This window comes from Geotrypetes seraphini, chromosome 2 (genome assembly GCF_902459505.1).
Source record: "Geotrypetes seraphini chromosome 2, aGeoSer1.1, whole genome shotgun sequence".
In the NCBI taxonomy this organism is placed as follows: Eukaryota; Metazoa; Chordata; class Amphibia; order Gymnophiona; family Dermophiidae; genus Geotrypetes; species Geotrypetes seraphini.
Genome location: NC_047085.1, coordinates 96,841,159 through 96,859,543, shown reverse-complemented (window position 1 = coordinate 96,859,543; position 18,385 = coordinate 96,841,159). Strand labels below are relative to the sequence as shown.

General features: G+C 46.5%; 1 protein-coding gene and 1 long non-coding RNA gene across 5 annotated transcripts in view; one reads left to right on the top strand and one right to left on the bottom strand.

The window, feature by feature from the left end:
* Positions 1 to 5,379, bottom strand: part of UBE2W (ubiquitin conjugating enzyme E2 W) — a 166,010-nt gene extending 160,631 nt beyond the window's left edge. The window contains exons 1-2 of one of the 4 annotated variants that reach the window (XM_033933314.1): positions 5,267 to 5,297; positions 4,669 to 4,755 (exon numbers count right to left, since the gene is read on the bottom strand). In XM_033933314.1, coding sequence (XP_033789205.1) covers positions 4,669 to 4,755; positions 5,267 to 5,281 — 102 coding nt within the window. In that variant the 5' untranslated portion in view covers positions 5,282 to 5,297. Of the gene's footprint in view, positions 1 to 4,348; positions 4,546 to 4,613; positions 4,756 to 5,266; positions 5,298 to 5,340 lie in introns of those variants that run through there. The other 3 variants (XM_033933316.1, XM_033933315.1, XM_033933313.1) reach the window with 3 other exon arrangements.
* LOC117355169 overlaps positions 4,613 to 18,385 on the top strand; it is a 69,634-nt gene continuing 55,861 nt past the window's right edge. Inside the window, exon 1 of the long non-coding RNA XR_004538316.1 lies at positions 4,613 to 5,464. This is a non-coding gene — a long non-coding RNA (uncharacterized LOC117355169). The remainder of the gene's footprint in view (positions 5,465 to 18,385) is intronic.

The following is an 18,385-nucleotide window of genomic DNA, read 5'->3' as shown; positions in this document are numbered from 1 at the left end:
TGCCCGTCCAGCCGGCAAGCCCACCTCGTTGAAATGAGGCGGGCCCGCCCCTTCCCGGCCCATCCTGCGAAGTCTAAGGCCTGATTGGCCCAAGCTCTAGAAGTCTGGACCAATCAGGCCTTAGGTATAGAGGGTCCGCCCATCCCCTCTAAACCTAAGGCTTGATTGGCCCAAACACTCCCCCACAGCCTCCAAATGCCCCCGTACATTTATCCGATGGCCAGCAAGAGGGATGCACATTCCTTCCTGCCAGCAGGCCTGCCACTGCAAAATGGCGGTCCTTAACCTTCCTGGTGCATTCTGGGATGCACCAGGGAGGGGCTTAAGGCCCTAACTGGCTCAGATGCCTAATGCCCCTCATATAGGAGGGGCCTTAGACACCTGAGCCAACCAGAGTTCTAGGCCTCCTTCTTAGGCACTAGTTGCCTAAGACTCTGATTGGCCAGATCCCTAAAGCCTCTCCCATGCACTGGGAAGGAGGCCTAGGACTCTGGTTGGCCTAGGTGCCTAAGGCCCCTTCTTAAGCATCTGAGTCAATCAGGGCCTTAGGCCCCTACCTGATGCATCCCAGAATGCAAAGGGAACAGGAAGGCCTACCATTTTGCAGTGGCAGGCTTGCAGGCTGGAGGGAGTGGGCATACCTCTTGCCAGCCATCAGATAAAGGTACAGGGGCATGTCAGGAGTGGAGTCAAGGAGTGTTTGGGGGGATTCAGGGAATGATGGGGCCAACAGCAGGAAGGAGTGGGCATCCCTCTTACCAGAAGATGTTTCAGGAGGGGGGGTGGGGTGGGGGAGAGAGAGGGAACAATTTGGCACTCCTCTTGCTGGGGTGAGGGGGTTTCAGGGGTTCCAGCAGAAGGGAGTGGGCATCTCTCTTGCCGGCCAACTTGTTCAGGGCAGGAAGCCTTTGTTAATTTTATTTTTTAATGGGCACATATTTTGTGTGTGTGTTACCCACACACTATATCTGTCCCTATAAAAAAGAAAAAATTGTGACGTTTCCCCCCTCCTCCCCAACATTGCCAACTCCCTCCTGCCTCAGCCACCATGACCCCTGAAGATCACGTGATCCAGACAAGCCGCCCCCCACCATGAAGATCACAGCCACCTGGTCATTCTACCCCCCACCTGGGACCACCTGGATACCCTCTCCTCCAGTTAAGATCCTCGGCAGGAGGGATGCCCACTCCATCCTGCCTTGGCCACCATGACCCCTGAAGATCATGTGACCCAGACAACCCACCCCCTCTCCCGCAAAGATCATGTTGACCTGCACACTCTCCCCCCCCCCCCCATGGCCACCCAGACAGCCCCAAATGAAGAATATTAGCAGGAGCAGTGCCCATTCCCTCCTATCTCTGCCACTCGACTCCGCCATGCTCCTCTGCCACACCCCTGTATCTTAAAAGAAGATGACAGCAGGAGAATTGCCCAGTCCCTGCTAACTGCAGGTCCACTTTTTTGAAATGGCAGGCCTTCCTCTTCCTGGTGAATCCTGGGAGGGGCATAAGGCCCCACTCCCTGGAAAAGCATACAGTGAGCCATTCTGTACATCAGGTCAGCAAATTAGGTCGGACCTAAACCAGTTCAACTGGTTTAGCGATGATCGTTAGACGATCGGAGAGTTTAATGCATCCGGGCCAAAGCCTTTTTAAAAATAGGCACCTATATTGGTAAGGTGTGCCAAACTAGGCACTTAACTTCAGGCATGATTTATAGAATCAGAGCCAAAATGTTTTTCATGCACACATGGGCAGCAAAAATTAGAGAGAACACCCGGTCCCCATCAATACAATACTCAGAGTAACTAAAGCCATACACAGTTCCTAAGTAACATCGGCAAAAACAACACATATTAATAGTACCAAACACAGGAAGTTGATTCTGCAGTCTTATAAATAAGAAGCTAAGCTATCCCTAAAAATCAATGGAACAGCAACTAAAATAATATGATATTTTATTGTCAGCTTAAAAAAAAAAGCTTACCCATAAAAAAAAATGCACAAAATCACTCTTACATAAAAAGTAAACAACACTTTATCAGTCATCCTACTCTTAAGCAAAGTCCCCAGAGTCCTGGGACATCCAAGGGACTTACCATGAATATAAAGGATGCTCTTAAGATAAATGGCTAAAAAGAAAATACCACAATATGGTACGTCTTCCACCACTACTTGCCAGTTATCAAACTGATCTTTGCATAAGAAACTTTTCTCTACTGTATCTTTCATTGGTACTTTCATTCTTTCAGCCCACTCAAAGTTCCCTAAATACAGTAGAATCTCAGTTAACCAGCTCTCAGTTAACCGGCACTCTCACCCAACCAGCCAAAAAAAAAAAATGTCCCCCGAAGCACCAGGAACAGCGGTCCTGAGCCGCAAACCTCCATTCCTCCCTCAAGCCCCAAAGAACTAGAAGCAGCGGTAGTCCTGAGCCATGAACCCCACCTCCATCCCTCAAGCCCTGAAGCATTTGAAACATAAACACCCTCTCTCCTGCCCCGAAACTCCAGCATAGCAGCGGTCTTGAGCTGCAAAGCCCTCCTTCCTCCCTCAAGCCCCAAAGTGGCAGAAGCAGGTGCTGGCCCTGAGCTATAAACCTGCTTGCTCGTTCACTCCCTACTTTCCTTACCTGAAGTGCAGCCAGTCAGCAAGAGGCAGCCTCAAAACAGTTTGCTCGCAGCCAGATCCAGCAGGGTTTTTACTCCGACGTGTCAGCCCAAGCAGGGTCTTTCCTCTGGCTGCCTCCTGCTGACTGGCTGAGCTTTGGGTAAGAAAGGGAGGGAGCAAGCGGGTTTGTGACTCAGGACCACTGCCTGCTTGTGCCACTTCGGGGCTTGAGGAGGGAGAGAGGCGAGCTTTGTGGCTCAGGACTGCTGCCATGCTGGTGCTTCGGGCAGGAAGGAGAGAGGATTGAGATCTGTGTTCTAACACAGCACTCTCAATCAACTGGGAAAACAATTATCCGGCATCCACCGATCCCCATGGGTGTCTGATGCTGAAATTCTACTGTATTTCTTTGTTTCTGCTTAGATTATATTGTTTTTAGAATTGTGCATCGCCTTGAATACATGATTAGGTGATTAATCAAATGTTAAATAAACTTGAACAGTTAATATAGAAAGTAAATAAAAATTGCCCCAAATTATCAAGAACTTGGCCGCTTCAAGCAGGTCATGTTTGTCAATGTAAAACCTACAAGCAGTACCACTCCACCCCCTCCAGTAAACCACCACCTAGTTTTGATATTGATCACCTCTGGATTTATGAAAGTGTGAGAATACCAGAGCGCAGCATGCACAAATGCCAACATTTCAAAGTGATTGAGGGTGCCGAACAATACAAATTACTGCTTCCTGGACACAAAAGATCTGATCAATGCTAGGGGTGGTTTGCACCTATAGAGATGACTCCTATGGTAACCAGCAATTCCTACAGATTTCTAATTAAAACTAGCATCACCAAGGATAATTCTGGAAGAATTCTGTGCAATATGGCCTGGAGACACCAGTTCAGTTTCTGGTGCAGGCTTCTGCTACTCTGGCAAAAAAAACATGAATTTTGGGAAAGAATGGAATCATTGCTTTTGTACCAAAGCAATATCCACTGGCTAGAGTACTTTCATATATGTGACAAATGGGTGAAGCAGAAAGGGAATAAAAGTGAAAAACATCAGTAGCTAAACATTAATTTGTACACATTAACAGTTGGTAAAAGACACTTCATGATTTGCGCCATCTTGACTGGCATTTACAGTGCCAAGGAAAGGACACATAAATTTTTATTAAAAAAATAAAATTCTTATAGGTCCCACTCTATGTTGGTTAGCACAAACTAACTTTTAGTAAATGGCTCCATAAATCTCATGATGCTATGACCAAGCTCATCCTTAATAGAAGTGAGGTAGACGCGCAAATGACGAGGAGGACTAAGAAAAAATAAAGGCCTACAAGAAAAGATAATTTAAATAATTCAAAAGAATAGCAAAGGCTATTAAAAATTAATTGAAGCATTTTCTTTAAGAAAATACATCTATATATAAATGTTTTACAAAAATAATATATACAATTTTTAAAAGGCAGGTAATGTTTGTAGATGTCCAAGTGAATTGTTTTGACTCCCAAAACTAAAACAAGACAAAAACACCTCTAGAGGCTGAAATCTACTTTGCAGGCTAACAGACCTATGAACTGTAAGGTGCCTTGAAGTACATTATGAGCCGGATTCTATAAATGGGACTCAAAATTAGGCACCAAAAAAGTAATCAGTGTTAAGCATTATTTTGTAAAGAGTATGTATGTGGCCATTACAGAACAGTTCTTAAATGCAGATCTTATGCTTAACTTACACCTGCTGAAACCTGGTATAAATGCTGGCGCTTCTCCCACAACCATGTTCTTTTTGAAATAAATGCTAAGAAAGTTAGGCGCAATGACATATATATAATAGCATGCAGCCAAATGTGTGTGCAAATATTAATTGTGAATTAAGAAATAATTGGCTGTTAGCACCCAATTATTGAAAATGAGCTCATTAGGCAATGCACTTGCAAATATGGGTCCCATATATAGAATCCGGGGGTATGTGTTCCATATGTCTTTGGAAGTCTGTACTTCATGGAAGTCTGTTGATATAAAAAAGGCGTCTGTGGAAGGTCTGCAGAAATACCGGCTCCAGTTGACACAAGTGAGACTCGCAAGACAGGGGAAACGGATGTCTCATGGAGGTCAGAAGGGGAGAGAGGTTCCTGGAAGGCTGTAAAAAAAAAAAAAGAAATCAGTGCCTCCTGAGGGAATCGGGAATAGAGAGGGGCTGAACACGGTTCACCTGTGGGAAGACAGGGAAGGGGAGTCATCAGAGAAGAGAGAGATGTCCCTGTGGTATCTATAGAAATAGGAAGAAATAAGAATGAATCTTGCAGGATCTGCAGATGATTCTGACAGGTGAACTGTTCTACTTCCACTGCCCCTACAACATAACAACCGGGGATTCCGGAGCCCTCGCGCTGGATTCGAACAACGTCACAACACATCTGCAACCCGTCGCCACGGAAACAACTCGGCACAGAGCAGGCCGGCAGCAGGCACAGTTACTTCGCCCCCCTTCGCCAAGCATCGGTCTATCTACACACACAGAGGCACAGGGGAGCCACTGCTGTTAGTAGTCCCAGGCTCAGCGCTCAAACCCGAACATTTCCTGCTACTGTCCATCCTGTTTCCTTTTCTATCCCGGTGCTGTGACACAAGAGACAACCGTCACGACTCACCTGCATTGACGCCATGATAGAACCCCCCTCCCCATCCCTTTGAGCCACCGGCCGCAGAGCGGAAAATACGTCACCTAATCACGTGGGCATCGATGTCATGTATTACAGCAACAAACCCTCCTGCAGTCTGGTATCGCTGCGCATGAGGTGTACGAGGGGACCTGACAGAGAGACGGGCAGAGGTGGGGCTTTTGCAAGGTTAGCGTGAGTTTAAAAAGGGTAGAGGGCTGCAGTTTTCTGGAGCTTCTCATTTCCTGTTTAATGTATGTGTTGCACTTGAAGTCAGATCTGCAAGAATTAAATGCAGCCTGCGAGAATGACAAAGCCAAGCTTAAGTGTCCTTCTTTACAGCTATCTCACTTGGCAGCTTTGTATTGGTATCAGTAGGGTTACCATATTTGTGAAAACATTCAAAAAAAGGACACATGACCTCAGCCCCCCACCAACAGAGCCTTACACACACGCCAGAAGATCAAATGACTACAGTAGCACATTTAGTATACATGTATTTGACACCCGAGGCTGATCATTAAAAAAAAAAATTATTAAGATATATTAACCCCTTCCTCTATATGAAAAAAAGTAATTTTTTAAAATTAATAATCCATGATTTACACAACAAAAATTAATAATCCATGATTTACCTAGGAAAATACAGTTTCCAGTGTAAGTGGATTATCTTCCTCTGGCTGTGAGCCATATACTGTACAGAAGGAATCCACTCCTTGGATGTTTTCTGTGTGCCTCCTATTTCACTGGGTGCTCTATTGCCATCTGCAGTTTTTCTGTGTCCTTCCTACTTCACTGGGAGCTCTACTGTCTCCTGCAGTTTTTCCCTTCAGCACACAAGCCAGGAGTGTTTTAGGTCTGGAATCAGTAACAAATTCCCTAGTTTTTTTAAAAATGCCCAGACACTTGGACAGTCCTCCTATCAGTGGCGTACCAAGGGGGAAGGGAGGGCGGTCTGCCCCGGGTGCACACTCCAAGGGGCTGCACAGCTGGCCGAGTCCGGAAGCTCCCACGCTGCTGAAAATGGCACCTCAGCACGGCTGCCGTATTCTGACTCTGCTCTGGCATAAATACGGCAGCCGTGTTGAAGTGCACAAAGTTCCCGCGATGACTACTTCTGCTACCTCTGTTCCGGAAGAGGTAAGTGATGTCGGAGCGAGGTGGACCGCAGCCGCAGTCATCACGGAACCTTGCTGCAACTCCCTGCGTCTGCCGGCCCAGCCCCCCTCCGACATCACTTACCTCTTCCGGAGCAGAGGCAGCAGAAGTAGTCATCGCGGGACCTTGCTGATTTCGATGGAGAGAGAAAGAAGCATAGCATGGTGGTGGAAGGAGAAGGGGGTCAGGGTGATATGGAAGGGTGTGGAGGGTGAGAAAGGGGGTTAGGATGGTATGGAAGGGTGGTGAAGGGTGAGAAAGGGGGTCAGGGTGGTAAGGAAGGGTGTGGAGGGTGAGAAAGGGGGTTAGGATGGTATGGAAGGGTGGTGAAGGGAGAGGAAGGGAGTCAGGGTGGTAAGGAAGGGTGTGGAGGGTGAGAAATGGGGTTAGGATGGTATGGAAGGGTGGTGAAGGGTGAGAAAGGGGGTCAGGGTGGTATGGAAGCGTGGTGAAGGGTGAGAAAGGGGGTCAGAGTGGTTTGGAAGGGTGGTGAAGGGTGAGAAAGGGGGTCAGGGTGGTTTGGAAGCATGGTGAAGGGTGAGAAAGGGGTCAGGGTGGTATGGAAGCATGGAGAAGGGTGAGAAAGGGGATCAGGGTGGTATGGAAGCATGGTGAAGGGTGAGAAAGGGGGTCAGGGTGGTATGGAAGCATGATGAAGGGTGAGAAAGAGGGTCAGGGTGATATGGAAGGGTGGTGAAGGGAGAGGAAGGGAGTCAGGGTGGTAAGGAAGGGTGTGAAGGGTGAGAAAGGGGGTTAGGATGGTATGGAAGGGTGGTGAAGGGTGAGAAAGGGGGTCAGGGTGGTATGGAAGCGTGGTGAAGGGTGAGAAAGGGGGTCAGAGTGGTTTGGAAGGGTGGTGAAGGGTGAGAAAGGGGGTCAGGGTGGTATGGAAGCATGGTGAAGGGTGAGAAAGGAGGTCAGGGTGGTATGGAAGGGTGGTGAAGGGTGAGAAAGGGGGTCAGAGTGGTAAGGAAGGGTGTGGAGGGCGAGAAAGGGGGTCAGGGTGGTATGGAAGCATGATGAAGGGAGAGAAAGGGGGTTAGGGTGGTATGGAAGTGTGATGAAGGGGATAAAGGGGGTCAGAGTGGTATGGAAGGGTGATGAAGGGTGAGAAAGGGGGCAGATGCTGATGGAAGTGGGGGGAAGTGAGAGGAGAGAGTAAAATGCCAGACCATGGGGGTGTGGGAGAGATGGAAGGGGGAGGCATAAAGTTTCTGGAAGGTGAATAGAAGGAGAGAAGATGCCATATAGAAGGGGCAGAGAGAGGGTAGACAGTGGATTAAAGGAAGAGAGTGACAAGAAGATGAGGAAAGCAGAAACCAGAGAAGACAAGGTAGCAAAAATTCTATTTATTTATTTATTTTTTTTGCTTTAGGGGAGATGCATTGCTGTTTCTGTGGTGTTGCATTGTATGCAGAGTCCAGCTTCTTGGTGCTTCAGTTTAATCATTGTCTACGTAGAGTGGTTTTTAGCGTTGGTATCTGAGCTGTTACCACCATGGCTAAAAATCACACTACAGTTTTGTAAAAGGGGGAAGGGTTAAGAACATAAGCAGTGCCTCTGATGGGTCAGACCAGAGGTCCATCATGCCCAGCAGTCCGCTTACGCGGCGGCTCATCAGGTCCAGGACCTGTATATTAATCCTCTATCTATACCCTTCTATCCCCTTTTCCTTTAGGAAATTATCCATTTCCTTCTTGAACCCCAATATCGTACTCTGTCCTATAATGCCCTCTGGAAGCGCATTCCAGGTGCCCACCACCCTCTGGGTGAAGAAGAACTTCCTAGCATTGTTTCTGAATCTGTACCCCTCTTAATTTTTCCGAATGCCCTCTCGTTCTTTTAATTTTCGAACGTTTGAAGAATCTGTCACTCTCTACTTTCTCTATGCCCTTCATGATCTTGTAAGTCTCTATCATGTTAGTTTGTGATTACATACTAAGCGAAGGTGTTTTCTGTGTTCTGTGTGTTCGAAAAGACATGGTTTTCTGTTAGGATTGACTGTGTAGGATTGATCTGTACTAGTCTGGCTTGTTTAGTTTTACAATGGGTTTTTTGACGGCACTGCAGTATGTAAGTTGCTGCCTTTTCCTAGGTACATTCTTGTGTGACGTGTGGATTATTACTAAAAATCATGTTTTTCATACAGATGTGGAGGTGTCAAAAAATGATGGGCCCCGGGTGGCACATATGCTAGGTACGCTACTACCTCCTATTACAACTATTGTGCTGAAAGGTGTACATAGCGCTGTATATTTAACATATAATAAACAGTTCCTGCTCAAAAGAGCTTACGATCTAAGTTGGATACTTTCTTGCAGAGGGAATTTAATCTAATCTAGTCTTCGATTTATATACCGGGTCATCTCCCAACAGAGCTCGACTTGGTTTAGAAGTAATTAAAGACCAGCAAAAAGCAAACAAGAGCATAGGAGAAAATAAGTGTTGTAGGACAATCAATTTGTTTAATCTTTAGGTAAACTGTTCAAGTATGTGTAAATAATAATGTTTTTAGGACTTTACGAAATTGTTGTAACTGACCTATCAATCTGATAGAATCAGGAACCCCATTCCACATTTCTACCAATTTATAAGCGAAAGATTGACAGAGTTTCCCGGCTGATTTAATTCCTCTGAAGGAAGGGAACAGTAGTTTATATCTCTGTGTATTCCTCGAATGGCAAGATCTAAGGGAATTCCAGTATAAAGGGACCAAAGGATCAAATATTCCATAGAGAAACTTATAAATGACACAGGCGCAGTTAAACTGGATCCTAAAATGGATTGGGAGCCAATGAAGCTTTCTCAACAGAGGGGAGACATAATCTTACTTTTTCTTCCCAAAGATAAGTTTAACTGAAGTCTTCTCAAACTACCCTGTTTGATATCTAAATATACAGAATTATAATAATCCAACTGGGCAAGTACAATAGACTGTACCAGCACTGAAAAATGATCTTGATGAAATAACGATCTAGGTTGGACATAGGTAATTTTACAGTGAGTGGGATGTATGGTAACACTAGGTATTAGTGGCATAGCCAGACAGCCAGTTTTCAGTGCGCCTGCCTCTCTTTCTTTCCCTTCACCCTCCAGCCTGTACATCAGCCTCTCTCTTTCCCTCCATTCCCACCTCCCCTCAGCCAGTGTAGCACCCTCTCTCTTTCTCTCCCTTCTCACCATTGGCACCATCTTGTTGGGGGCGCCAGCTCCTCTCCTCCTCTCTGACCCTCACTGCACAAGTGCCTTACCTTTCCCCCGTGCCTTTTTAACTCTTTGCCAGCGCAAGCAGCATCTCCAACATGCTGCTCACACCGGCTTCAGCTCTCCCTGTGAAGTCACTTCGTGGAATAGTCTAGTAGAGGTGGTGTAGACAAAGACTTTGTTTGACTTTTCAAGAAAGCATGGGATAGGCACACGGGATCTCTTAAGGAGATGAGGAGATAGTGGATGCTGTTAATGGGCAGGCTGAATGAGCCATTTGGCCTTTATTTTCTTTCATGTTTCAATATTTCTATGAGACCACTTGGTCCAGCCCCACTGTCAGCTCATATGATGTAACAGAGGGATGATTGTTTTATTATTATGAAAAAGGGATCCTCTCTATTCCTCTTTCAATTTCAGATTTGGTTGTAGGTCCTCTCCATTACAGAGCTGCCACAGAAGAGCAATTTTTAAGAGATTTTTTTTTCCATATAAACCATGACTCCCTCCTTCTTCTCCATATCCTTCCAGTAAAATAACTTATGTATCTTGGAGACTGTAGAAGAGGAGGATCAAAATACAAGCTACTCCCTACCTTTATCCAGTGCTGCTCGCAGAAATCTTTAAACAGTTTTCAAATTTTTGTGTCTATAGCTTTCTGTCCTCTATATTTACTTATTCTTAGTCTTCTCTTATGTTTGCTCTCTGCCTTCACATTCCTTCTCTTTTATGAATTCTTTTAGTCTTCCTCTAAGGGCTCCTTTTATCATGGACCAGTGAGGTAAATAATCCGGTGCTCATTCAATTTCTAGGAGCATGGGAGCATTTACCTCGCTGGCCCGTGGTAAAACACTCTACTGCTGCTTGATAAAAGGAGACCTAATTTCTTTCATTTATCTTTCCACCATGTGCTTGTCTCTCCATAGTGTGTTTCTCTACGTTCTCTCAGCTCATTACTTTCTAGTTTCACTCACTCATGCCACTTAGCCTTTTCTCATGTCCAGGTCTCTTCTCCAGTGGCATCGCTAAACATAAATATTTGGGGTGGCAACAAGGGGCAAGACAAAGTGACATTTTTGCACATCATGCATCACATCACACCCTCTTTTTAAAATCAGCAATATAAAACAACATGAACATCTATGCATAAAGAAGCCCTCCCCCTCCAGCTACTTTCAACTATCTGGTAAAACTCCATTATAATTGATAGCACCATTCAATAAATTCTGCTGTGTGGCATGGTCTGGATTCTCTAATGGATTGGACAGAATCTTAATATAAACACTGAAGCTTCAGTTCTGTATCACAAACTCCATATTCCCCATCACAGCTATCCTTTTTACAAAACATCATAGAAAAAAATATTCAAATTCTGATTACCACCTCTGGACCAGCACATGTTCCTACCACTGCCAAACTCTTGGATTGTTGGGTGGGTTTTTGTTTGTGTGATAACTCTACTTTATCCCAGGACAAGCAGGCAGTATATTCTCATGAATGGGTGACGTCGCTGATGGAGCCCCGGTACAGACCACTTAAAAAATGCATCGCCACTTTAAGTCTTTAGAAAGTTTGCGATAGCCCAAACCACACATGCGCGAGTGCCTTCCCGCCTATTACATTAGAGATTTCTATTCCGCCATTACCTTGTGGTTCAAGGTGGATTACAAAAGACTTACAAAAGGTGGGTTACAACTGTCAAAACTTACTTTCCTGTCAGTGCCTGAGCCAATCAGTGCTCAGGCAATGATCAAAATGTAAGGCAACAACAGCTCAGACCTGTTGGCAAATTTTGGCCACATATGTGGCACAATGAGGTTAGAGAATCACTCGATGATTATACTACATTTGCATGGCAGCATCAGAGACTGCTAGAAAACTCAGAAAAGACCTTGATAAGCTGTTTTGATAATCCGCCACTAACATACATGCACACTAAACTGGAAGCAGTTTAGCAAGCGCGTTAAAGGCAGATTTTAGTTTTGAGAATCTGCCCCTAAGTGGCTGCTACCATGATTGGTAAAAAGAACCCTTTTGAGCATTGGAAGCTGAGCTGCTTTGCAAGGTAAGACTGGATACAACCAGTCTTACTTGCCTGGCAGACTTTTGAGCATCAGGGTCGCAGACTTTTGAGCATCAGGGTCTCAGTCTTCTTTCCTTTTTTTGGTGTCTCACTGCAGCTCTTCCCCTTACCTTTGACAGCTATAGATAGGCAGTGCCTATGCCTTAGGCTGTATCAGCAGCTCTCTCTTCTTCCAGTAGTCCATTGGTGATACCCAGCCAGCCAATAGACTGAAGGAGGAGGTAAAGGACAGAGAGAGGGAAGAGATGGTGCACATGGATAGAGAGAAGGGCAGAGAGAGGGAGGAGATGGTGTACATGGATGGAGAGGAGGGGAAGACATGGAAAAGTACACAGATTGAGAAGGAAGCAGAAAAATGGAAGAAAATTGAATGTTAAAAGATGGATGTAGGTTTATTCCAAAACCAGACAAGGGGAAATCCAAATAAATGCAGGGGTAAAAAGAGACAACCTCACTGAAAATAGCAACCCCACATAAATCCTAAATCACATTTGTTTAAATGGCATAAATCTTATATCAGTTAATAGATACTTCATGTGCTCATAGAATGCTAGTTCACAAGGCACCAAGCGGTAAAATGAAAAAAATCTTCTATCAGTGGTAGTCTAATCATGGCACATACTATTGCCAACAAATGCTTTTAAATACTTTCCACAAGTATAATACATCAATATATATAACCAATATCAAAAGGCACTTAGCTTTGTGAAGTAACCTCAGCTTTGAAATGAGCCATATTTTGCTGACACTACCTCAGAAAGCAGAGAAGCAGCTTAAATTCATAGGAACCTTAATTCCCTTTAGCTTCCAGCATTATTGAAAAAAATCTGAGACAAAACAACAGTCTATGCGATGGCAGCACTTTCCAAGGCCAAGGATAGTCAAGACCCAAAAATCAGCAGAAAAGGTCATGGCTACAGTGTTTTGGGATCAGGAATGTTTTGTAATGACTATTTTCCAAGGGCCAAATAGTTAATGCAGAATACTACTATAACTTGCTGTGCCAATTAAAGGAGGCATTGAAAAAAGGATAGGGAAGCTGCAAAACGGAGTCTTTTTTGTAAGACAATGCACCTACTCACAAGGTTGGCAAAACAATAGATGTTTTGACATAGTTGGGGTTTCAGTGCATAGACTATCCACCCTATTCATCAGATCTTACTTCATCGATTTTCTGTTTCCAGACCTTAAAAAGATTTTGAAACCCTTATAAAGGGTGACAATTGTTATTTGAGTTGGAGGTGATTGCAGCAGTGGAACAGTATTTCGATGACCAGAGTATTTTTTGGAAAGGTTACAGAAACTTTAGACACAATGTACTAAGTGTGTAGAACATAGGGGTGAATATGTGGAATAGTTTCATAGCTACAAGTTTCATTCTCGTCTTGGCTGGGCTGAGAACTTTTCAGCACTCTCTCATAGAAAACCTTTTACCAGGAAATCCTATCAGGCAAAATGGAAGTATATTACTATAAGACAGTGTTTCTCAACACATGCCAGCCTGCCGAAGCCACTGCCGGGGATCCCGCTACCCACCCACCTGCCAAAGCCATAGAAGCTACCAATGATCCCTCATTTCTGCCCTCCACCCACCCAAGCCACCGCCGGGGATCCCACCTGCCTGGCCAGCCCCTCCACTGAAGCCAACCCAGAGGGCTTCCCTATGATGTCAGAGCTGACATCAGAGGAAAGCTTTCCATGTCAGTGTTTTGGGGGGGGGGTGTTTCCAGTTACCTCCTTCTGCCTTCAACAGTACTCGTTGCAGAGATGTGCAGACAGCAGTTCACACGCTGCACGTAGCTGACCCAGAAACCTTCTTTCTGATGTCAGAGGGAAGGCTTATGGGTCAGCCATGTGCAGCATGTGAATCGGGCTGCACATCCCTGCAATGAGTGTCGCTGAAGGTAGAAGGAGCAAGTGAGGCTCGAGCAAGTAAGGGAGAGAGGGGACATGATCTGGGACAGAGGGGGAAGGAGCGCATTGAGACATGGGAGGAGCACGATTTTGGAACCCAGGCTGGAAGTCAGAGGTGGGACACAAACTCGGGCCACAGAAGGCAGGGAGTGGGCATGAACATGGGACACAAGGGAGGGATGAAGGGGACACTAACTTGGGTCATAAGAGGGAGGGAATAGAAAGAGAGAATTGTTGAGCATGTGTGTGAAAGGAAAAGAGATGGTGCACATGGGGAAAGGAAGAAAGAGGAAAATTGGGCAAAGAGGAGTTAGAGATGCATGGGGAATAGAAGGATGAGAGGGAGAAATGTTGAATGTGGTGGTGGAGAGGAGACAGATTGAAGGGGTTGAAATGTTGGACATAGTGATGGAGGGAGAGATGGGGCTGGTGGGTAGTGGTGAAAAATGCTTCATATGATCCAGGGGATGAGAGAGAGAGAAATGTTGGATGTGGCAGTAGAGGGGGTGGGAGAGATGTCTGGATCTCTCAACACAGATGGACAGTGAGAGAGAGGGCAGCATGTTGCCAATAGGGATGGAGGAGAGAGGAAGAAAAGTTGAACTCATGGAGGGACTGAGAGAGATGTTGATCGGGGAAAGGAATAAGGTCCAGAGGAGAGGTAGTGTGCAGGAGGCAGAAAGAAATAAATATTGGATGCACAATCAGAAGGATGTGCAACTAGAGACTCATGAAATCACCAGATAACAAAGGTAGGAAAATGATTTTATTTTCAATTTAGTGATCAAAATGTCAGTTTTGAGAATTTATATCTGCTGTCTATATTTTGCACAATATTCATCTATTTTTCTATGGTTGTTAGAGGTGACATTGCATTTTTAAAGTCATCTGCCGTGACTCTTTGAAATAAATAAATAAATAACATTTTCTCTGCATACGGTGTATGTTTTTTAAAAAAATGTTGTGGTTACCATTATGTATTAATAAGATATTGTGTGTATATGAAAAATTAATGGAAGAAATTTCATTATTAGTACTATAATTATGGGTGTGGGATCAGGGGCGGTGCTTGGGCAGGGGTACTCAGTTGATATGTTAGACCTAGGGGGCACTTGGCTTGAAGAAGTTGAGAAACACTGCTATAAGTTACTAACCACACTTTCAGAATGCCAGTACTTATCCATTTCCTGGACTATCTTCACTCTAGTTTGGAAACAGATTTGGTTTGGCTCCATTTGGCAGCTCTTTCCCCTATCACCCTCCTCTGGCTACATGGAAGATCCAGCTCTCTTCATTCTTTGTTTTCTAGATTCATGGGCTATTAAATATGTACTAAATCTATTAATTTGTTCTGCTATAGCATCTCTATTGGGCTCATGTTAGGACTTTGACTAGTACAGTGGTAGGCAAACTCATTAGTCAAAAGAGCCAAAGATCAGCAGTACAACGATTAATATTTCTTTTGAGAGCCATACCCCATGGCTGCTTGCACTATGACGGCTACGTCAACCCAACTGATACCCCGCTCACCCACAAGTAGTCAAAATTGATTTGTGGCAGAGCCTAGAGAATGACACAGGGAAAAAAATTGTCTCCGTTCCCATCCCAACCCCGTGAGCTCAGTCTTTGTCCCCACAAACCATTTGATCCTATCCACAGAAGCCTCGAATAGTTTTATACTGAACTTATTATATTAAAGTATAAAAAGAAATATTCTGTACAATTGTCAATTTATAAATCAGCGACTTCTCACCACTCTCTCTTCCCCATTTCCCTTCAGCGCATGCACATAAAAACAAGCAAGCAATTTTATATTATTTTCATTCTATTCATTCATAGAAATTAAAGTCTAAATAATTCCAGTCACATAACAAAACATGATTTTACAAAAATAATTCCCTGCACAGTCAAGCCTGCAAGGATTACTAGATGTCTTTCAGCAGCTCCCCTCCCTCCCCCTTACCTTTGTAGCCAAGTCAAAATGATCTACCAACAATAAAATTTTAAAAAACACAAAGCACAATGTACGCAGAGAAAATGTTAATTATCATTTATATTCCGCGGGTTTTCAAAGAGGTCAAGGCAGATGACTTTATGCAATGTCACCTCAGTAACAACTATACAAAAATAGACAAAACCTTTTTACTAAACCGTGATAGCGGTTTTTAGCGCAGGGAACTGCGCTGAATGCCCTGTGCTGCTCTCGATGCTCTTAGGCTCCCCGCACTAGATTCAAACAGTTTTTATTGATGCAAATATCATCAAATACAATAATACAGCATCAAAAGGCATCAATATACATCAATTATTACCGTATTTTCGCGGATATAACGCGCACCCGTGTAAAACGCGCACATGGGTATAGCGCGCAGAAATCACGATGATATGTACAAAAACTTTTGTATACCGCGCTCACGGGTATACCGCGCATGATGCACGACGCTCCTTTCGCCCGCCCTGACTTTCCGTGCGCTGTCCCGACTCTCCGTTCACCCCCCCTGACTTCCGTGCACTGCCCTGACTTTCCGTGCGCTGTCCCGACTCTCCGTTCACCCCCCCCTGACTTCCGTGCACTGCCCTGACTTTCCGTGCGCTGTCCCGACTCTCCGTTCACCCCCCCTGACTTTCCGTGCACTGTCCCCCCTTGAAGTCCTGTCCCCCCTTGAAGGTCTGTCCCCATCCTGAAAGCCTGATGCCCCCCCGACGTCCGATACATCCCCCCCCCCGGCAGGACCACTCGCACCCCCACCCCGAAGGACCGCCGACTCCCCAACAATATCGGGCCAGGAGGGAGCCCAAACCCTCCTGGCCACGGCGACCCCCTAACCCCACCCCGCACTACATTACGGGCAGGAGGGATCCCAGGCCCTCCTGCCCTCGACGCAAACCCCCTCCCCCCAACGACCGCCCCCCCCCCAAGAACCTCCGCTTATCCCCCAGCCGACCCGCGACCCCCCTGGCCGACCCCCACGACACCCCCACCCGCCTTCCCCGTACCTTTGTGTAGTTGGGCCAGAAGGGAGCCCAAACCCTCCTGGCCACGGCGACCCCCTAACCCCACCCCGCACTACATTACGGGCAGGAGGGATCCCAGGCCCTCCTGCCCTCGACGCAAACCCCCCTCCCCCCCAATGACCGCCCCCCCCCCAAGAACCTCCGACCGCCCCCCCAGCCGACCCGCGACCCCCCTGGCCGACCCCCACGACCCCCCCACCCCCCTTCCCCATACCTTTGGTAGTTGGCCGGACAGACGGGAGCCAAACCCGCCTGTCCGGCAGGCAGCCAACGAAGGAATGAGGCCGGATTGGCCCATCCGTCCTAAAGCTCCGCCTACTGGTGGGGCCTAAGGCGCGTGGGCCAATCAGAATAGGCCCTGGAGCCTTAGGTCCCACCTGGGGGCGCGGCCTGAGGCACATGGTCGGGTTGGGCCCATGTGCCTCAGGCCGCGCCCCCAGGTGGGACCTAAGGCTCCAAGGCCTATTCTGATTGGCCCACGCGCCTTAGGCCCCACCAGTAGGCGGAGCTTTAGGACGGATGGGCCAATCCGGCCTCATTCCTTCGTTGGCTGCCTGCCGGACAGGCGGGTTTGGCTCCCGTCTGTCCGGCCAACTACCAAAGGTACGGGGAAGGGGGGTGGGGGGGTCGTGGGGGTCGGCCAGGGGGGTCGCGGGTCGGCTGGGGGGGCGGTCGGAGGTTCTCGGGGGGTGCGGTCGTTGGGGGGGGGAGGGGGGTTTGCGTCGAGGGCAGGAGGGCCTGGGATCCCTCCTGCCCGTAATGTAGTGCGGGGTGGGGTTAGGGGGTCGCCGTGGCCAGGAGGGTTTGGGCTCCCTTCTGGCCCGATATTGTCGGGAAGTCGGCGGTCCTTCGGGGTGGGGGTGCGAGTGGTCCTGCCGGGGGGGGGGGGATGTATCGGACGTCGGGGAGTCGGCCGGGCAAGAGGGCTTGGGCTCCCTCTTGCTCCGATCGTGGATGCGGGTGCGGGTGGGAGCGCGTGCGAGCGGTCGTTCGGGATGGGGGTGCGAGCGGTCCTACTGGGGGGGTGAATCGGGCATCGGGCAGGGTGGGAACTATGTTTAAAAACTTTTGTATACCGTGCTCACGCATATAACGCGCGAGGGGTATGCGCGGTACGTAAAAACGCGTATAACGCGCGCGTTATATCCGCGAAAATACGGTAATAAACATAATAAAAGACAAATTCCAATATCAATAAACCCCCACTTAACTATATGAGTTTGAACCTTTACCTTCCCTCTCCATACCCACCCCTTCCCACCCAATAGTACTCTCTACCCAATAATATTCTCATAAATAAAGAAATCTAACTTAAAATCTCATTACAGCCCTTAGGGTACAAAACTTGCAAATAAATACAACATCAAAAGACATCAGTAATGCATAAATTATTAATATACATAATAAAAAAAAAGAAATTCCAATATCATTAAACCCCCACTTATCTATATGAAGTTGAACCTTAACCATCCCTCTCCACACCCACCCATTCTCATCCAATAGTACTCTTTACCCAATGTTACTCTCTTCATTTAACTGAATAAAAAGCCCAATTAAGAGATCCAACTTAAAATCGCATTACGACCCTTAGGATACAAATCTTGCAAATATGAATCCCAAATTTGTATAAATAACATCTTTCGCTTTCTTACAATTCCTGCATCTCTAGCTTCCCAAATGGCCAACTGATGTAATTGGTTCCGCCAATGCCAAAACCTCGGAGGATCAGGGATCGT